Source organism: Crinia signifera, chromosome 4 (genome assembly GCF_055691185.1).
Source record: "Crinia signifera chromosome 4, ASM5569118v1, whole genome shotgun sequence".
NCBI classification, from domain to species: domain Eukaryota; kingdom Metazoa; phylum Chordata; class Amphibia; order Anura; family Myobatrachidae; genus Crinia; species Crinia signifera.
This window is the reverse complement of record NC_139220.1, coordinates 23,221,125-23,239,561: the sequence shown is the minus strand read 5'-3', so window position 1 is coordinate 23,239,561 and position 18,437 is coordinate 23,221,125. Positions and strand designations below refer to the sequence as shown.

Below are 18,437 nucleotides of genomic sequence, written 5' to 3'. Positions count from 1 at the left end.
TCCTACCGCAGGACCACGTGTGTTCACGGGAAACATGATTGTCTATATGTCTTTATGGAGCAGATGGCAAACGTGACTAATATATACATTTTATTTGATACAATAATTAGTATTATTTTGTATCAACATCTAGCAACACATGGCCCCAACAGTCTACAATAGGATTAATGAAGGGTAAATATGCAAGAGCGTTCTCCTTTAATATACAAGAATACATATGGTTTCACAGCTGATTTGCAATAAAGACATTGCTAAATAGTCTTCACGCTAAAAATGTTAAATGTGACATACTTATTTCAAATATGGACTACGCAAAACCAGGGGCGGGCTGGGCCGGGGGGCAGGGTGCCATGTGCCCCCCAGGCCGCTTTATCAATCAGTACCGAGGGCCGCCTGGTTTTCCAGTGAGTATTGGCCATGTTCCCCGGGTCATTAGCTCTGTCCGGGCTTTAAGAAAATGGCCGCCGGCCTCCTGCATTGGGGACATGACTAGAGAGTGCAGGAGGCCACTAGGTGGCGGAGCTGTGGGCAGGACGAGAGGCCAGAGCACCGGCAGCAACAAGCAGCCTGCCTGTGCCGAACATCACACAGCACCCTACTTCCGGTGGCTGGCCTGTGCGTCCACCTCCCCCCTGCTAGTGCTGCAGGAGAAGCCTGTGGTGTCCGCCCAGCGGCAGTGAAGATCCCAGCCTCACTGCCTCAGGTAAGAGCATCTGTACAGGGGAAGAACAGGACTGAGGAGAAGCCTGTGATGTCCTGACTCTTCAGTCCTGTAATGCAGGGGGAGTAGCTTGTGGTGTCCTGATATTATGCAGGTGGAGTAGCCTGTGGCGTTGTTTATTATGCAGGGGGAGCAGTCTGTGATGTCATTATTATGCAGGGGGAGCAGTCTGTGGTGTCATTATTATGCAGAGGGAGCAGTCTGTGGTGTCATTATTATGCAGTGGGAGCAGTCTGTGGTGTCCAGTTATGCCGGGGGAGCAGCCTGTGGTGTTGTGTTATTATGCAGGGAGAGCAGCCTGTGGTGTGTTGTGTTATTATGCAGGGGGAGCAGCCTGTGGTGTCGTTTTATTATGCAGGGGGAGCAGCCTGTAGTGTCCTGTTATTATGCAGGGGGAGCAGCCTGTGGTGTCCTGTTATTATGCAGGGGGAGCAGCCTGTGGTGTCCTGTTATTAGGCAGGGGGAGCAGCCTGTGGTGTGCTATTTTTTTTATACAGGGGGAGCAGCATGTGGTGTCCTAGTTTATTATTGCAGTAGAGGAGCAGCCTGCGGGGCCCTGCTGCTGCTTTTGTGGGATTGGCGTTCAAAATCCCGACCGCCGAAATCCCGACAAGGGGCGGGATGTGGATTTTCCCGCCCCCCTTGCGGGCTTGCTGTGCTCGCCATGCAGCGGGCCCGGTGCCTCGCTACGCTTGGCATACTAATTTATTCTCCCTCTGTGGGTGACGTGGACACCCACGGAGGGAGGAAGTGTCGGGATTTCGGTGGTCGGGATTCAAGCGTCGGGATTTTGAACGCCGGGATTTCAACTGCATCCCGTTGTTGTTATTACACAGGTAGAGCAGGGGGTTTTCTCAGCCAAACGCTGTTACTCATGGGCCAGTGCTCTGGACTTGCCCCCCCAGGCCTAAAGTTGCCAGCCAGCCCCTGCGCAGAACGTCTGTGAGTAAAGGCCTCAGGAGCATGCTTTGCCTGTCTTTAACAACCGACATGACTTCTTGCTTTATTTTATTATTTAATGAGCTACAGTATAGAACCCATGTGGAACACTACATTACACATTCTAATTTCCTGTTGTAAATGATCATGTGACCTAGATGTCACGTGACTCCTCCTTAGGCTGTTACCCAGGGCCCAAGGTACCTGCAGCAGCTGCTGATCCCTTATTGTCCCACTCGATTACTGCGATCGGTTGATGGAGGACTACTAACAGTACCCAGAATTTCCCTGAATTAATCTGGGGGTCGAGCTTTCAGCGCTGTGGCTCTAACTCTATGGAACTCACTTCCCCGCTCATTTCGAGAAGCTTCCACTCTGGAAACATTCATAAATAGACTCAAGACTTTCCTGTTCACCCAAGCATTCCACTAACGTCCCTCGTTAAGTTTGTTTTGTATTTTGTGCTGTAAAAGGCTAATGCAAGTACTTTGAATCCTTTTAGGAGAAAAGTGCTATATAAATAACATTATTATTATTAATATTATTATTATTATTATTATTATTATTATTATTTTTTAGGTGTTGTAGCTTTAATTGGAGGATTAATCTGTAAATAATACATCTTTAAAATTATTATCAAAGTCATGTGAACTTATACCACATCTGATTAGTGGGTTGCCTAACCTTCTGTTTCTCTGTGCCACTGGACAAATACGGTGGTACATAGCGACAATACTACAGAAAGATACTGAAAGTTGAAAGGATACAAATGTTTCTAAATGTTTAATTGATATAATTTAGTAACAAAAAGTATTGTCACATAGAAATTCTTGAAGTTGCTATATAACAGAATATCACATGGAATGGGGATTTTTGATTAATTGGTATACAAAACTGTTAGACTATGGCAGAGGTTCCCAATCTTTTTCGAATCACGGCACCCTAGAGTATCAGAATTTTTCCACGGCACCCCTAGGCCCAAAACAATATATATGTAACATTAAGTAGGTTGTGCTTCTTAGGGTCAGTTATGTGGTAAAGGGCAGGATTTGCTTCTGATTGGCAGCCACCAGCACTGGTTTTGTCCATATATAATTGATCATAAATAATTTGAATTTGTCCTGGACCACCAACCCGTGGCACCCCTGCAAGTGTCCCGAGGCACCCCAGGGAGCCACGGCACACAGTTTGGGAACCACTGGACTATCGTATCAAATAATTGAATTAGTGTCACATGGTGACTGAGATACGGATAAGCATCTATATAATTGCTGTTTTAGTTGTAATTATCGGTTAATAATGAGGTGATTAATTACAAGCAATTATTGCATTGATGAGTACTGAGCCATCTATTTTGATATCAATACTGTGCTGATATACTGATTAGACCCCCTATTTATGCTCATTTATTCTACAGCTGATATGAGAGCTGACTCTAACTCAGGAATGTATTTTGCAATGACTTTATAGTATCAGGGTCACTTAGGGTTTTGTTTCGGCACAGTAATCAGTTATCTGTTCTATTTCTCAGTTATAACCCTAGAACTTCCCACTCTCTCATTCCCCTTCCGCTGTCCAATGACATAAAGGGTGAACAGCAGAAGTGGCATAGTTCTGTGCAGGGCTTACTCTCTATGTTTGAGCTATCCAAATTGATATCAATACTGTGTTTATACACCAATTAATCCCTCCCATTCATGCTAATTTGTTCTATAGCTGATATGAGAGCTGACTAACTCGGGTATGTATCCTGCAATGCTTTTATAGTATCAGGCTCGCCTGTATTTCTGTGTAGGCACTGTAATCAGTCACAAAGAACTTTCCACTCTCTCATTCCCCTTCTGCTGTCCAATGACATGAAGGATGAACAGCAGAAGTGGCATAGTTCTGTGCAGGGCTGACTCTCTATATTTCTGGTGACCTCCCTGTCATTAATATAAATGATGTACATTGCCTTCAATGAATGACAGACCTAAAGGGTGCAATTGGCTACTCAAAAATTAAACAGTGGTTTAATTGATTATCAAAAAATAGCATTGGATGATTTTTCACTTGTGTGAGCGTACATATCCCATTGCATGCAAATACGGGGATTCACGTGGCGGGAGGGGTGGATGTTTGTTTGGGTGGAGGACGGCCGGTGTTTACCTGCACACTAGGCAGCAAAAATACGTTGCTTAGTGAGTAGGTCTGTATCAGGCCCAAAATGTGCACTGCGATCAGCTCTGAATAAGGCCCAAAGTCCCAGTACCACAAATGTGTTAAACACACTGTAGTGCCCCTAGTTCTTATTATACCACACAGGAATCCCAGTATACACAAGCCACAGTGCCCCACACACACACTGTAGGGCCCCTAGTTCATATTATACCACACAGGAATTCCAGTATACACAAACTACAGTGCCCCACACATTGTTATGCCCCTAGTTTATATTATACCGCACAGGGATCCCAGTATACAACAGCCACAGTGCCCCACACACTGTAGTGCCCCTAGTTCATAGTATACTACACAGGAATCCCAGTATACACAAGCCACAGTGCCCCACACACACTGTAGTGCCATTAGTTCATATTATACCACACAGGGATCCCAGTATACACAAGCCGCAGTGCTCCACACACTGTAGTGCCATTAGTTCATATTATACCACACAGGAATCCCAGTATACACAAGCTGCAGTGCCCCACACACTGTAGTGCCCCATGTTCATATTATACCACATAAGAATCCCAGTATACACAAGCCACAGTGCCCCACACACACTTTAGTGCCATTAGTTCATATTATACCACACAGGAATCCCAGTATACACTAGCCACAGTGCCCCACACACTGTAGTGCCATTAGTTCATATTATACCACAGAGTAATCCCAGTATGCACAATCTGCAGTGCCCCACACACTGTAGTGACCCAAGTTCATATTATACCACAGAGTAATCCCAGTATGCACAATCTGCAGTGCCCCACACACTGTAGTGCCCCAATTTCATATTATACCACACAGTAATCCCAGTATACACAAGCCATAGTGCCCCACACACTGTAGTGCCTCTAGTTCATATTATACCACACAGGAATCCCAGTATACACAATCTGCAGTGCCCCACACACTGTAGTGCCCCAAATTCATATTATACCACACAGTAATCCCAGTATACACAAGCTTCCACATAATGTGTGGATAAAAATGATGCTGAAACTGTAATTTGACTAGAGAAATAGTATACATGGAGAGCAGCAGTGTCCAGCACTCGTGCCACTGAGAAAGTATATACTTGTAGCTGTTCAAGGACATTCTACAGGGTCAACCGGATACGTAATATAAGATAGTATAGTTCTCCAAAGGCCCAAGGGAATAAGCATTTGTATGCGAGTGAGGGTGATTAGCAATATCAAAAGCTACAGATAACTCTAAAATAATTAGCAAGGTTTAATGATCTTCAGGCAGAACACTAGTGGAATATAGAGTTCTAGCAGCTTCATTGAAATGTATGTAAGTGGAGACAAACGGGAAAATACAGCATGGAGAAAACTGCAAATAACAAAATGTTAAAGAAGTCCGGTCAGAACGGAAACGGGAAAATACATGATCCAGAATGAGATAGTGGACACTGTGGAAAGATGCTTAATATTGCAAGTGCTCTAGCTGGATAAATGAAAAGTTCATATGAGCAAGCATACATACTGTACAATTTACTTTAGAATTATTAGAAATATTGGGTCTAATTTAGGCTGGAGGGTATATGCTTGCAGCAGTATAACATACTGTATGTGATCCTAATACCCCTTGCACACCAGCCTAAATTCCCGAGTTGGGTCCGGGAACAACCCGGGACTAGCTCTGGTGTAAAAGGTTCCAGGGAAAAATTCCAGGGTAAAATTGCCGGCAATTCAACCCTGCTAGGTAGCAGGGTTGCTCCTGGGTCCTTCCAGGGTTACTGGCTGGTGTGAAAGGTGCAGGGACATGTCCCTCCTTCCCGTGTTGCCTCTGCTAATGCTGATTGGCTAGCAGGGCAACTTCCTGTTGTGGTCAGGGCCGCCAAGAGAAATCCTGGGCCCCGGTACAGCAACTTCCTGGGGCCCCCACGGACGGAGATCCCCGCACACTCTGCGGACCCGGTGTTACGCCACTGCTTCCAAGGTGGATACACATACAAAAATTTACACTGTAATGCCTATTACACATGTCACACACCCATTACATATTATACCACATGCCATAATGCTCATTACACGTTATACCACACACCGTAATGCTCATTGCATATTAAGAAGTTAACATGCTCTACCAGGGGTTAACATTCTGTGGAAGGGATTAACCTGTCTGCCCTGATTTACATGCTCTGTCAGGGGTTACATGCTCTTTGCAAAGGATTTACACATACCCTCCAACATGGCCTATTTCATTAGGTACAAAATGCTCTGTTCCTGGACTTCCCTGCCAGTGGCAATTACAGATGTGAGCCAGCAGCACAGTCCAATATTCAAAAGTGGGGGTCACATATACTGCCACCCCAAGCATCACTGTCCTGGACTCACTGGCAGTTGATGTGACTGCCCCTCTTTGAATTTTTGACTGTGCTGGAGCGCAACCTCATTTTGTACCTAATGGAATGGGTCATGTTGGGGGTACTTGCCACCAAATAAAAAAAAAAACCTGTGTGTCCAGACCAGGGCCCCCCTGACAAGCCCGGGCCCGGGTAAATTGTACCTGCTCCCCCCCTCTCTCGGCACCCCTGGTTGTGGTGGACACTCACAGACACGCCCAGAGGCAGCATACAGCGTGCAGGGAGACACTGTGTATGTTCTGTGGCACCACAGACCCCAGCAGTGCGTTTTAACCCCCTGAAAGCCAAGAATATCTGCATTGGCAATCACACAGCATGCAGGAAGACACTGTGCAAGCTCTGTGGCACAACAGACCCCAGCATTGATATTTCTCCCCGGAAAGCCTGTAATGTCTGCAAAAACCCGCCCTCCCTCTCTTCCTTTACCCCTCTCCCTAATTACCTCATCTTTGTGGGCCTAAAAAAGGCAATTTTCAATGATATTCTCATATAAATGCAGGGTCATCCCGGGTTCAGTGTGAAAGGTGCCGACCTGGGTTTTCCCTGCTTCAAAAGCATGTGTCAGAAAAAAAGACAACACAAAAAGCAGCGCTCATGAATGATGAGTGAATCAGATTTGAAAATTCATGTAACAATTTATTAAAAAACAGTTTAAAAAAATATTTATAACAGCATGTAGATCAAATATAGTATTTTGACAAGTGTACACTATTGCAATAGGATTTATGGTAGCGAAAAAATGAGGGGGGGGGGATAAAATCACAATTAATAACTGGTGCCCAGATCTCACGTGTGTCTGGATGACACCGTCCGGGGTAGGGAGGATTGAAGAACCCGCACTGTCCACTTATGAAGTACAGTCCCAATGATATGTGGAGTCCAAGAAACGGTGATTTGTAATCCTGAAAGCACACAGAGGGAGTGGCTGATGTTGTGATAGCCTACCTCCAACCTCGTGGCCGGGTGTCCAGGTAAATGATGATGAAATTGAGCCGTAGACTTCCAGGGGTTGTGTGAGAAAAATTGTGGTCAGATAATTGAGCAGGTGAAACCTCCAAATGGTTGTCCAGGATCCGGCACCAGTGTTACCAACGCGTTTCGCTGTCCAAACGTCAGCTTTGTCAAGGTATGCTGCTGTATGATCTGAACCTATATTTATACCCAATGCATTATGGGATTCATTTGCATGATTGATCTGATTCACTCATTATGCTGACATAATAATCAATAAATTCTTTAAATATATGGTGGAGACAGACCTTAAAAACATAACAATCCATAAATAATATAGAAAAACAAACAATTTCATGTAAAAAAACTTAATTAATTGAATTTGACCTCTATGGACTATTTCCGGGTCAAATGGTCCCGGAAATAGTCCATAGAGGTCAAATTCAATTAATTACGTTTTTTTTACATGAAATTGTTTGTTTTTCTATATTATTTATGGATTGTTATGTTTTTAAGGTCTGTCTCCACCATATATTTAAAGAATTTATTGATTATTATGTCAGCATAATGAGTGAATCTGATCAATCATGCAAATGAATCCCATAATGCATTGGGTATAAATATAGGTTCAGATCATACAGCAGCATACCTTGACAAAGCTGACGTTTGGACAGCGAAACGCGTTGGTAACACTGGTGCCGGATCCTGGACAACCATTTGGAGGTTTCACCTGCTCAATTATCTGACCACAATTTTTCTCACACAACCCCTGGAAGTCTACGGCTCAATTTCATCATCATTTACCTGGACACCCGGCCACGAGGTTGGAGGCAGGCTATCACAACATCAGCCACTCCCTCTGTGTGCTTTCAGGATTACAAATCGCCGTTTCTTGGACTCCACATATCATTGGGACTGTACTTCATAAGTGGACAGTGCGGGTTCTTCAATCCTCCCTACCCCGGACGGGGTCATCCAGACACACGTGAGATCTGGGCACCAGTTATTAATTGTGATTTTATCCCCCCCCCCCCCCCTCATTTTTTCGCTACCATAAATCCTATTGCAATAGTGTACACTTGTCAAAATACTATATTTGATCTACATGCTGTTATATATCTTTTTTAAAACTGTTTTTTAATAAATTGTTACATGAATTTTCAAATCTGATTCACTCATCATTCATGAGCGCTGCTTTTTGTGTTATCTTTTTTTCTGTTATATGTAGGGACTGACCCTCCCTATTCAAGCAGCTGCTCCTATTGAGTCAGCAACTCAATCCAAGCGCTCCCAAGGGTTTACACAGTAGTGTAACCACCCACTTTTGGTACACGTTTTCAAAAGCATGTGTGAATGGGTCCCAACCCGGGAATGTCCCTTCTTGTCCCTGGAATTTAATTCCCGGGATTGTCTCTGCATTTCTGGTGTGAAAGGGGTATTAGCAATGCAAATGCAGGACAATTCATGCCACCCCCTGTCTGAAAGTCACTCCTTGACTGCACGCCACCCCCTGTCTGGCACATCCATGAAATGGCCTGTGAATACCCCCAGATGCCTATGTCCTGTCAATCAACTTGCAAACGGCCAGCTATCAAAAACAGTAGCAGGATTTCATTTCAGGACGGCCTCGCGCATGCGTACTACGGGCCATATGCATGGGTAGTCTATCGATAGCCGTCATGCGAATTCGTGGCCGCGCGTATAGGTATGAATTACCCCCAATAACCTCAAGCATTCTACAAAAAAAAAAAAAAACAATAATATAATATTATACCCAATCATTTTTCAGGCACAAAAAATGCTGATATTCCAGTTATAGTCCTATTACAACCCAATTTTATTTTTTGGAGCTAAAAAACAGGCATCTATCAGGACGATAATGCATAGGACCCAGCATAAGATCCCAGAACCATGTGTAATTGTGAGTTTGAAGGGCTGCTCATTGGGGATCATGCCAGCGTCACGGAACCAGGACACCGCATCGGGGCTAATAGGATAACCACCTAAAACAGTTAGAGATGAGTGGTTCTGTTTTATTGGAAACCAAAAACACAAAAACTTTGGGGATCTGAGTAGAACCCAATCCCATCTCAGTTCACTTTTGGAGACTCAAGTGGAGGCCCAAGTCAGGTCTTTCCTTGTGTTCGGGAGTGAATCTTCATTTTTGGATTGCAAGTAACCCCCCCCCTTCCCCCTCCTGACTTCAGTTGCCATTTACCTTGGGACAGTGTGTGGTGAGATGGAAAATATTGTCTGGAAATGTCTTAAAATCAATGTTACAGTATTAACGTTAATAATACTATAGGAACAAAAACAGGTCCAAGTGACTTGATTTTAGCTGTTCAATGTTTTAAGGAAACCAGATTAAAAACCAAAATCAAACCAAGACACTTGAGGGTGGTTTTGCAAAACCAAATCATGACAATAATATAGAACCCAAATTAAAGCATGTGGGTCTGCGCACATCTGTAGGTAAAGCTAGCGATGGGTAAGGCTGCATAATGTGAACTGGGGTTTCTATTTGACATAATGTGAACTGGGGCAATGCAGTGTGTTTAGCACATCTGTGGTGCTGGGAGTATGAACACATACTTTACAATAATGTCTCCAGCATGTATTATTATGGCCGAGATATACTAACTCTAAAATACATGCACCCCTCCGCTGGTTGATGGCGCTTTATTACTCCCAGTAGCCCATATACTTCAAAAACAGCTTTTATCAGAATAGAGATTTCTCAAGCATACAGCATTAATAAACACTGCTATGCATGCAATACACGGTGATATGTATCACCTGCAACATGCAATGCATGAATTACCCCACCTTGATCATTTTTATAGGTAAAGCGTCTACACATTGCGTCTACACATTGCATTTTAGCAGGATGTCGTTGAACAGGATCCTGTTTAGCAGGATGTCGTTTCTTGAGTCTACACATCGTGTTTTAGCAGGATGAAGCAGGCTTGTGTATTTATGCTCTTGAGTAAGCATCCTGCTAAACAGCTCCTGTTCCACTGCATCCTGCTAAACGCTCCTGTTCCACTGCATCCTGCTTAAACCGCTCCTGTTCCACTGCATCCTGCTAAACAGCTCCTGTTCCACTATATCCTGCTAAAACGCAATGTGTAGATGCAGTCATAGATTAAAATGTGCAGGCTCCTTCACTTAGAAGGGACGTGTCAAAACGGAAAGTGAAGTGAAATAATGTACATACTGTAATATTACCATGGGTATCAAGAACAATGAAATGGGAATATAGCATAATACAGAAGTGCAATTTGAAACCTGTATTACTGGACTAAGCAGCAAATGCCTTAATTTACTTCCTGCCACAAAACCCTCCCCCAAGTCTTTTACACCTAATTAAAGTTATAATGTAATGTAATAAAGCTAGTGGGTGGTTATTTTGCATCACAGATAGTTGAAATAATTTAGAAAATATAAATATATATATACAGGTTGAGTATCCCTTATCCAAAATGCTCAGGACCAGAAGCATTTTGGATAACGGATTATTCCGTATTTTTGATTATTTTCTATATTTCAATGATGTACAGTATCTTGAGGACGGGACCCATGTATGTACACAAAAACACATAAATTATATGAAATACACACAAATATATTTGTGCATGAAACAAAGTTTGTGAACCATCTCAAGCGCTGAATTTGAATGCTGAGCAATCATTGTCTTGCACATATTTAGTTCCAGTTATATTTCTCCCCAGTAGTGCCAGTTACTGAAGTCCCCAGTAGTGCCAGTTAAATATCATATTCCCAGTAGTGCTGGTTACATATCATGTCCCCAGTAGTGCTAGTTACACAGAGCCAGCCTTAGGCATAGGCCAACTAGGCAATTGCCTAGGGCATTTGGAATGCCTAGGGGCATCTGCAGCTTCTGCTGATTAAAATGATATGCAGCATGCCTATTTTGTGTGTGTGAGTGAGGCTGTTAGCGGCTGTGCAAGTCCTGTCTGCGGGTGGGTTGGTTGTGCAATAGTGTTCGGCATATGTGTAAGGGGCATTATGTGTGTCATGTATAAATGCATTAATAATGTGTGACATATGTGTAAGGGGCATAATGTGTGTCATGTGTATAAGGGCATTAATAATGTGTGACATATGTGTAAGGGGCATTATGTGTGTCATTATGTGTATAAAGGGCATTAATAAAGGTTGGCATAATGTGTAAGGGGCATTATGGTTATAAGGACATTAATAAGGTGTGTCATGTGTAAGGGGCATTACTGTGTGGTATTATCAGGGGTGCAGAGAAAAAGGGGTAGGGGTACAAATTACCCAGGCCAAAGTCTGATGGAAGGGCCCAGTGGGGGCCCCGGGCCCCGTCCCCTTAAGTGACAGCATCAGCTGCAGCTCTTCTCCTCTGCCCAGCACACACTGCTTTATGCTGGGTTGCAGTGTGGCCATGGAGGTGCTTAAAATACAATCTTTTCTCAGGATTTTTTTCTAATGGTATAATGTGAATAATATGAGGAGTAATGTACATAAGGTACAGTGGTACTACTGTGTGATGTAACGTGAATAAGGGACACCATCGCATGATATAATGTGAATAAAGTTGCACTACTGTGTGGCATAATTTGAATTGGGGGTACTATTGTGTGGCCATGCCCCTTCCCAGCAAGAACACACCCCTGTTTGGGCTCCGCACCGAATGGGTGCGCTGTTTCTATTTAAAATATTGCGGGTAGGAGTGCCAAAATGATTACTGCTATGATGAGGGTTGATGATGCTGGGAAAGGGGAGCAGGGTCAGAGACGGAACTAGTGGCGGTGCTAGGGGGCAACAGTCAAAATCTTGCCTAGGGTGTAATTTAGGCTAGGCCCGGCTCTGTAGTTACATATAATGTTCCCAGTAGTGTCAGTTACATATCATGTTCCCAGTAGTGCTGGTTACATACTGTATCATGTCCCCAGTAGTGACAGTTCCATATCATGTCTCCAGTAGTGCCAGTTACATATCATGTCCCCAGTAGAACCAGTTACAGATGTCCCCATTGGTGCCGGTTGCAAATGTCCACAAGTAGTGCCAGTTACAAATCATGTCTTCAGTAATGGCAGTTGCATATCATCTCCCCAGTAATCCAGTTACAGATGTCCCCAGTAGTGCCAGTTATATATCATGTCCCCAGTAGTGCCAGGTACAGATGTTCCTAGTAGTGCCAGTTACAGATGTCCCCAGTAGTGCCAGTTACATATCATGTCCCCAGTAGTGCCAGTTACATATCATGTCCCCAGTAGTGCCAGTTACATATCATGTCCCCAGTAGTGCCAGTTACATATCATGTCTCTAGTATTGCCAGTTACATATCATGTCCCCAGTAGTGCCAGTTACATATCAAGTCTCCAGTAGTGCCAGTTACATATCATGTCCCCGGTAGTGCCAGTTACAGATGTTCCTAGTAATTTTAGCTAATTAGGAAAATTATGGTTTTGGAATAATTTGAATAACAAATATCTGGACAAAGGATACTCAACCTGTACTTGGACTAGATTATAAGCTTCTTAGGAGAGTGGTTGACTTGGCTGGCTAAAATTGTTGCTTGTGTATCATGACTGATCTCAGTGTCGTAACTACCTATGGGTGAGTGGTGCACCACACCGAGCAGAGAGGTTCTGTGGGCAAACCGTGGCCCGCCACATTGATCACACTTCTGGCTTGCAGGGTGCATGGAATTGCGACCTGCAACCAATAGTGCTGTAGTAGTTCCCCAGCAGCTGTCTAAATTGCAGTGGAGACTGCTGTAGTATCCAGGTGTGGCGGCCTACCCAATGTGCATGACATCACACACAAAGGAGGCGGAGTCAGCACAGGGTGCCCGGAGCCCTTATGACGGCGCTGACTGACCTATAACATTATATAGTACTGATATTAAAATCTGATAAATAAAAAGTAAAAAAAAGTTTTTACTCTGTAATACAATAATTAATTATATCATTATGAGACAATTGAAATAACCAGAAGCTGTATAATTGTTTTTGTAAGCCCACACTACACTGGACATGCAAAAGGATATGTGTGTGTGTGTGTGTGTGTGTGTGTGTTTTTTGGTGTCTTTTTTTTTTTTTTTTTTGTTATTAATTTACTTTACAATTTTGGGGATAACATTTAGGGGGTTATTCTGGATGATTTGCAAGGCTGCAAATTCGCAGCCTTGCAAGTCCACCAAACGCCCCCCTCGCACCGTGTGTTCCAATGCACAGGCTGTGAATGGATGTTTACCTTTAACATCCATTTGCATGCTGCGGGGAACACCCACATCATTTGATGGTCGGTTACCATTGAATGATGTGGAAGGCCCAGGCATATGTAAGGTTGCTCTGAGGAAACCTTACATAGGCTTGCACCCTCAGGAGGAAATGGGCGGGCAGCTGACAGCCGGTGATGTCAGCTGCCCTCCCCCCTCATCATGGCCTCATTACCATGAGAGCGCCCAGCGTTCTCATGGGAACGTCCATGAATCACCCAGCCTTCCCATATGGTAATGAGGCTGCCTGCCACCCTACGCTCCTCTCCACCCGCTAGACTGGGTGCGTACACCCGGCAATCCCACTGTTCGCAGTAGATGCAGGCACCCAACGCATGCACATACGCAGAAATGCGCACAGCCCGACCATCGGTCACCAGAATACATCCCTTATTCTCTATAATTAGCGCCTTATAAACACTTTACTGTCTGGCTACAAAATGATCAGGGAACAATTCTCAAGGAGACTACAAGGGCATCAAGATAAAGGTGAATGTCAGTTACAAGAACACCTTAGTGGTTGTGCCGCCAACACTGTATGGGAACCATGTGAAGATACAAAATGATGGATGAGAAACAACATGAGCTGAACATGTGCGATAAGCAATAATTATAAACCTAATAGGTCTCTTGGATTCAGAATTTCAACTCTATTCCCTGATCAAACAACAATTAACGCATTATCCAGACAGACAGAATTGTGCCACAAATCACTTTCCCCTTTCAAGAATCGCTAGAATTCAGAAGAGATCCAACTTTGATGCTATAAAATATTATAATTAGATACATTTTAGAGACCCTTTAAGAATTAGCACATTAGACTGACGAAGGAACGAGACGTTCAATGCTAAACTGCTGACATTATTCAAAAACATTTTAAACAAAAATTCAAAACCACATACTTGTATAAACAATCAAACTCTTGCAAAAATGGGACACTAATGATACACTTTCGATTACATTTCTATCTTTGATCGCTCCAATTAAAGTTATTGACATTGCTACAGTATTTTTTGCAATTTAATGTTTTTTTTTTTTTCTACCGTGCTACATTTACAGTACTGTTTAATGAATTTGAGTTTTAAACTGTCTTCATCACCTTTAGTATATATACTAAAACACTGTGCACTGACTCCATCTACAGGTCATTATCATAGTAGCACGTGTTTCGCGTTCTATAGGGCTCTGGCATAAATGTTCCAAGTGCTTCACTTCATATTTTTCTGAGAATGTGAATACTATGATTTAGGCAAGTAGATAGATAGATAGATAGATAGATAGATAGATATTAACAGCAACACATGCTCAACAAAACAAAATATTTTTCAACCACCAAAATGCAATCAACATAAAAGTAAGCCCAGACAAATGAATCATCTTTACAAAAACAGAAGCAAACCAAGAACCGACAAGCAATTATTCAGAGTTTTGTCTGATAATTAAATTACCATTAGGTTTTTTCTATTTTAACAACCCACACATTTTATCTTAGTAAAGCACCACGTGTAACAATGATTTAATATAAGCACATAAAAGCTTTAAGTGGCAAATATAAGCTTCTTCTTTATAGATATGCTGTATATATATATATATATATATATATATATATATATATATATATATATTTATATATATATATATATATATATACAGATCTCTCTATATATCTCTCTATCTCTCTCTCTATAGAGATAGATAGATAGATAGATAAATAGATAGATAGATAGATAGATAGATAGATAGATAGATAGATAGATAGAGTATATATGTGTTTTACTGACACTCGCTTGTTTTCCTGACAGATAAACATGTGCCATATAAAATTTGCTGCAGGGCTTCTAGCAGTGATCAGTACATGCCCCGAGGTGCAAGGATGTGTCATTCAAAGTCACCTCCGCCTTGATTGCATCTGATCATTTGCAGGCCCCTCTGACATTGTTAAGAGTGATTTCAACGATGCAAAAATCAGTGACAGTATTAAAACAACGAGACGCAAAAAAAAAAAGTTTCCACTTATTGATTAGACCCAAGAAACAGTTAATGTGGATTCTTGATAACATTAACAAGATCTATTTAAGAATCTGTTTACAGAGGATGCACTTGCTGATACTGCATGCATGTCATTATCAATTCAGTGTCAAAGATTTCAAAAACATCCAGTAAAACATTTAATACTGTAATATATTCTACCATCAGTTTAAAAAAAAAAAAGCATTAATCACAAATTAGCATGAAATAGACCATTATCATCTTTCTTGGCCTTTTTGCACATACAGTAGTAAGTAAACCAGGGATTCATTTGTGCTTCACTTTGCAACCTGAACTGTTTATTTAGAGATACGATTGATGGGGAATGACATTGTAATGTTGTGGAGAAGTCATGGGTTAAAAAAAAATAGTTCAATTGAATTTTCAAAGTAGCCACAGGGGTCACTGTGCTTTTGCCCATAAATCAGGTAACAATGTAGTGTAACATTGTAGCCTGTTCAGCAATGGTGTGTCATGAAAGTCATGAGACTGAAACCCACTCACCTTATTTCTGTGAATATATTTAAAAGTATCGTCCAGGCCCATAAAATATCTATCAAGATGGTTGTTTTCTTCATGGCAAATGTTCGGTGGCTGTGAATTAACATAATTACAGTCAAGACAAGTACATTGGGTAGGAAAAAGTTTTTTTTTTCTTTTTTCACTATGATCATATAACTTAAATACTGTTTCACAGAGGAATGCATGGCCGACATGACAAACCAGATTGATAGAAAGCTTTCTGTTTACACACATATTATATATATATAATACAAGAAATGTTCATCCAATGAGTCAGCTATCAATATTCCTGAAAGACAGTACTGTAGAACTTCAGTGCAGTTAGTTTAATGAATGCCTTTCCATGCTGGTTAGGTAAAGCTTTCCAAACAGTTTACCTCCTATGACAAATAATTCCAAACTGCCATTTAATCTCACAATTCCATGCCTCACATTGTTACACATAAGCTATGACACACAACCCTCTTCAGAAAAACCAACAAACGTGTATGCCTAAAACACAACACAAGTGCACAATGACATAACAGCAAATAAATCAGCTAATAACTATTCCAATCCCTCTAATGGCTGTTGGGTGGTGGTGGTGGTGGTGTGTGTGTGCGTGGAGGGGGGGGGGGGGGGGGGGGGGGACTGTTCCTACCCAGAACTCATACATCATAACACAAACTCAAGCCAGAACTAGTTACCATATTGTCAGAAGGTGACCAGGAATTGCATTTCACACTTATATAGGTGTAACTTCCACTGGCAATAAATAGCAAGTCACAGCTTCTGAGATGTATCAACTGACTGTACCCCCCCCCCCCCCTCCAACCTGCCAACAGCCCTTGCAAGGGTGATGTTTGGGTTAAAGGGCATAAATTAACACTCACATTCCCCACAAGACCCTACACACACACACACACACACACACACACCTCTCTTGAGTATCTGACAGCAGTGAAGCACAGTTAATACATTATTCTCATGTAAACACTGACAAACTGACAAAATGGGCTTGAAAGCATCCTCCATTGTTAACCTGACAGCACATGCTGAAGGTGCTCAGACGAGAAACGTGCATGAGGTTTAATCATGTAACGCTGCAAAATGTGGATGAACGGTGAACATTGGACAATACTGAATACACAATCCGGCAACGCCAAGGTAGCATACACACAGATGTGCTTCTTGGCTAAACTACAGTATCCCCTCTCTTCCTCTCTAGAATGTTGCCTGTGAAATAAATACCAGCAATGCTTACCTTCAATCTCACGTTCAGATGCCTACTACATGATCCTAGCAGCCACAATAACCCATAGGCACTGCCTTTTAAAGGAATTACAAGCCCAGCAGCAGCAGCAGCAGCAGCAGCAGCAGAAAAACAGACAGCCGAGGTTCTGGCAATGGAACAGACTTGTAGAATAGCAAATCCACATTCACTCCCCCCAATAACAGCGTCTAAACGTATTTTCTGTTTTGTTCTCCATCCTATGCATCCGAGCAGGAACGCACAATAGGCAGAGGATGCAGATGGATAAAACAATACAGGTGATCTTAAAAACTGTCCATCGATCGCTGCGGATTTGCAAACTGACAGGGAAAATGGTTACAGCTCCAATGAAGCATTTTGCACACAAAAAAAAAAAAATCACATACTGTTACTGGATACACAGTGATGACATTTAGGAAATAGAATGATCTTACCTATGACACCTCTGATGCTGGGGGGGTAGAGGAAGAGAGAGAGAGAGAGGGCACTAAAAATCAGGTTGGGAGGAAAAAAAGAAAAGGAGGTCGCTCGAAAAATCCAGTCTTGTGAAAGTGACTTGGAGGAGCCAGGGAACAAGCAGAGAGAGTGGTTGGCTGACGGTTGGAGTCCTGCACGGCCCTGCCTCTAAGTCACCCAGGAGAAGCAATCACAGGCTGCAGCTCCCTCCTTGAGATGCAACCCCCTAAATTCTTCTCCCAGTTCGGAGATCACAGCTACAACAAATGATTTTTTTTTTGTTTTCCTTATTCCATGACAGTCTCTGGATAAACCGGATGTGAAATAAGCTGTGACTTCATGCCAGGGAGATTTTATTTTAGAAAGGAAGGTGGTACCAATCTCTCATCTATAGACCAATCCGCCCATATTTTATATGCAACACAATTTAACTTGCACTGATTCAAGCCCTTAATCCCCTTTCTGTCTCTCTGAATGCAGCAGGCTCAAATCCTCTGACAATCTGCAGCTTTGCCTCTATTTATTTATTTATTTATTATTTATCAATTTTTTGTTTGTTTATTTATTGTAACGTTGCGATTTGTCAATGGAATCAAAACGCTTCCAGTTTGAAAGTGGACGAGTCAGTAACGGTCGCCTGCTGTGTCTTTTGTGCCTGGAGGATGATGGCAAAGTTGTGCAGTGAGTGCTACCGCTGTTGCTGTTGTTATGGAGGATATGT

The 18,437-nt window shown here is 42.5% G+C and overlaps 1 protein-coding gene across 2 annotated transcripts in view; it reads right to left on the bottom strand.

Moving 5' to 3' along the window:
• The window catches only part of GABRA1 (gamma-aminobutyric acid type A receptor subunit alpha1), a 140,000-nt gene extending 121,952 nt beyond the window's left edge, over positions 1-18,048 (bottom strand). The window contains exons 1-2 of one of the 2 annotated variants that reach the window (XM_083181408.1): positions 17,695-18,048; positions 15,991-16,080 (exon numbers count right to left, since the gene is read on the bottom strand). In XM_083181408.1, the coding sequence (XP_083037534.1) occupies positions 15,991-16,064 (74 nt within the window). In that variant the 5' untranslated portion in view covers positions 16,065-16,080; positions 17,695-18,048. Of the gene's footprint in view, positions 1-15,990; positions 16,081-17,251; positions 17,605-17,694 lie in introns of those variants that run through there. The other variant, XM_083181409.1, reaches the window with a different exon arrangement.
• Positions 18,049-18,437: the final 389 nt, after the last annotated feature.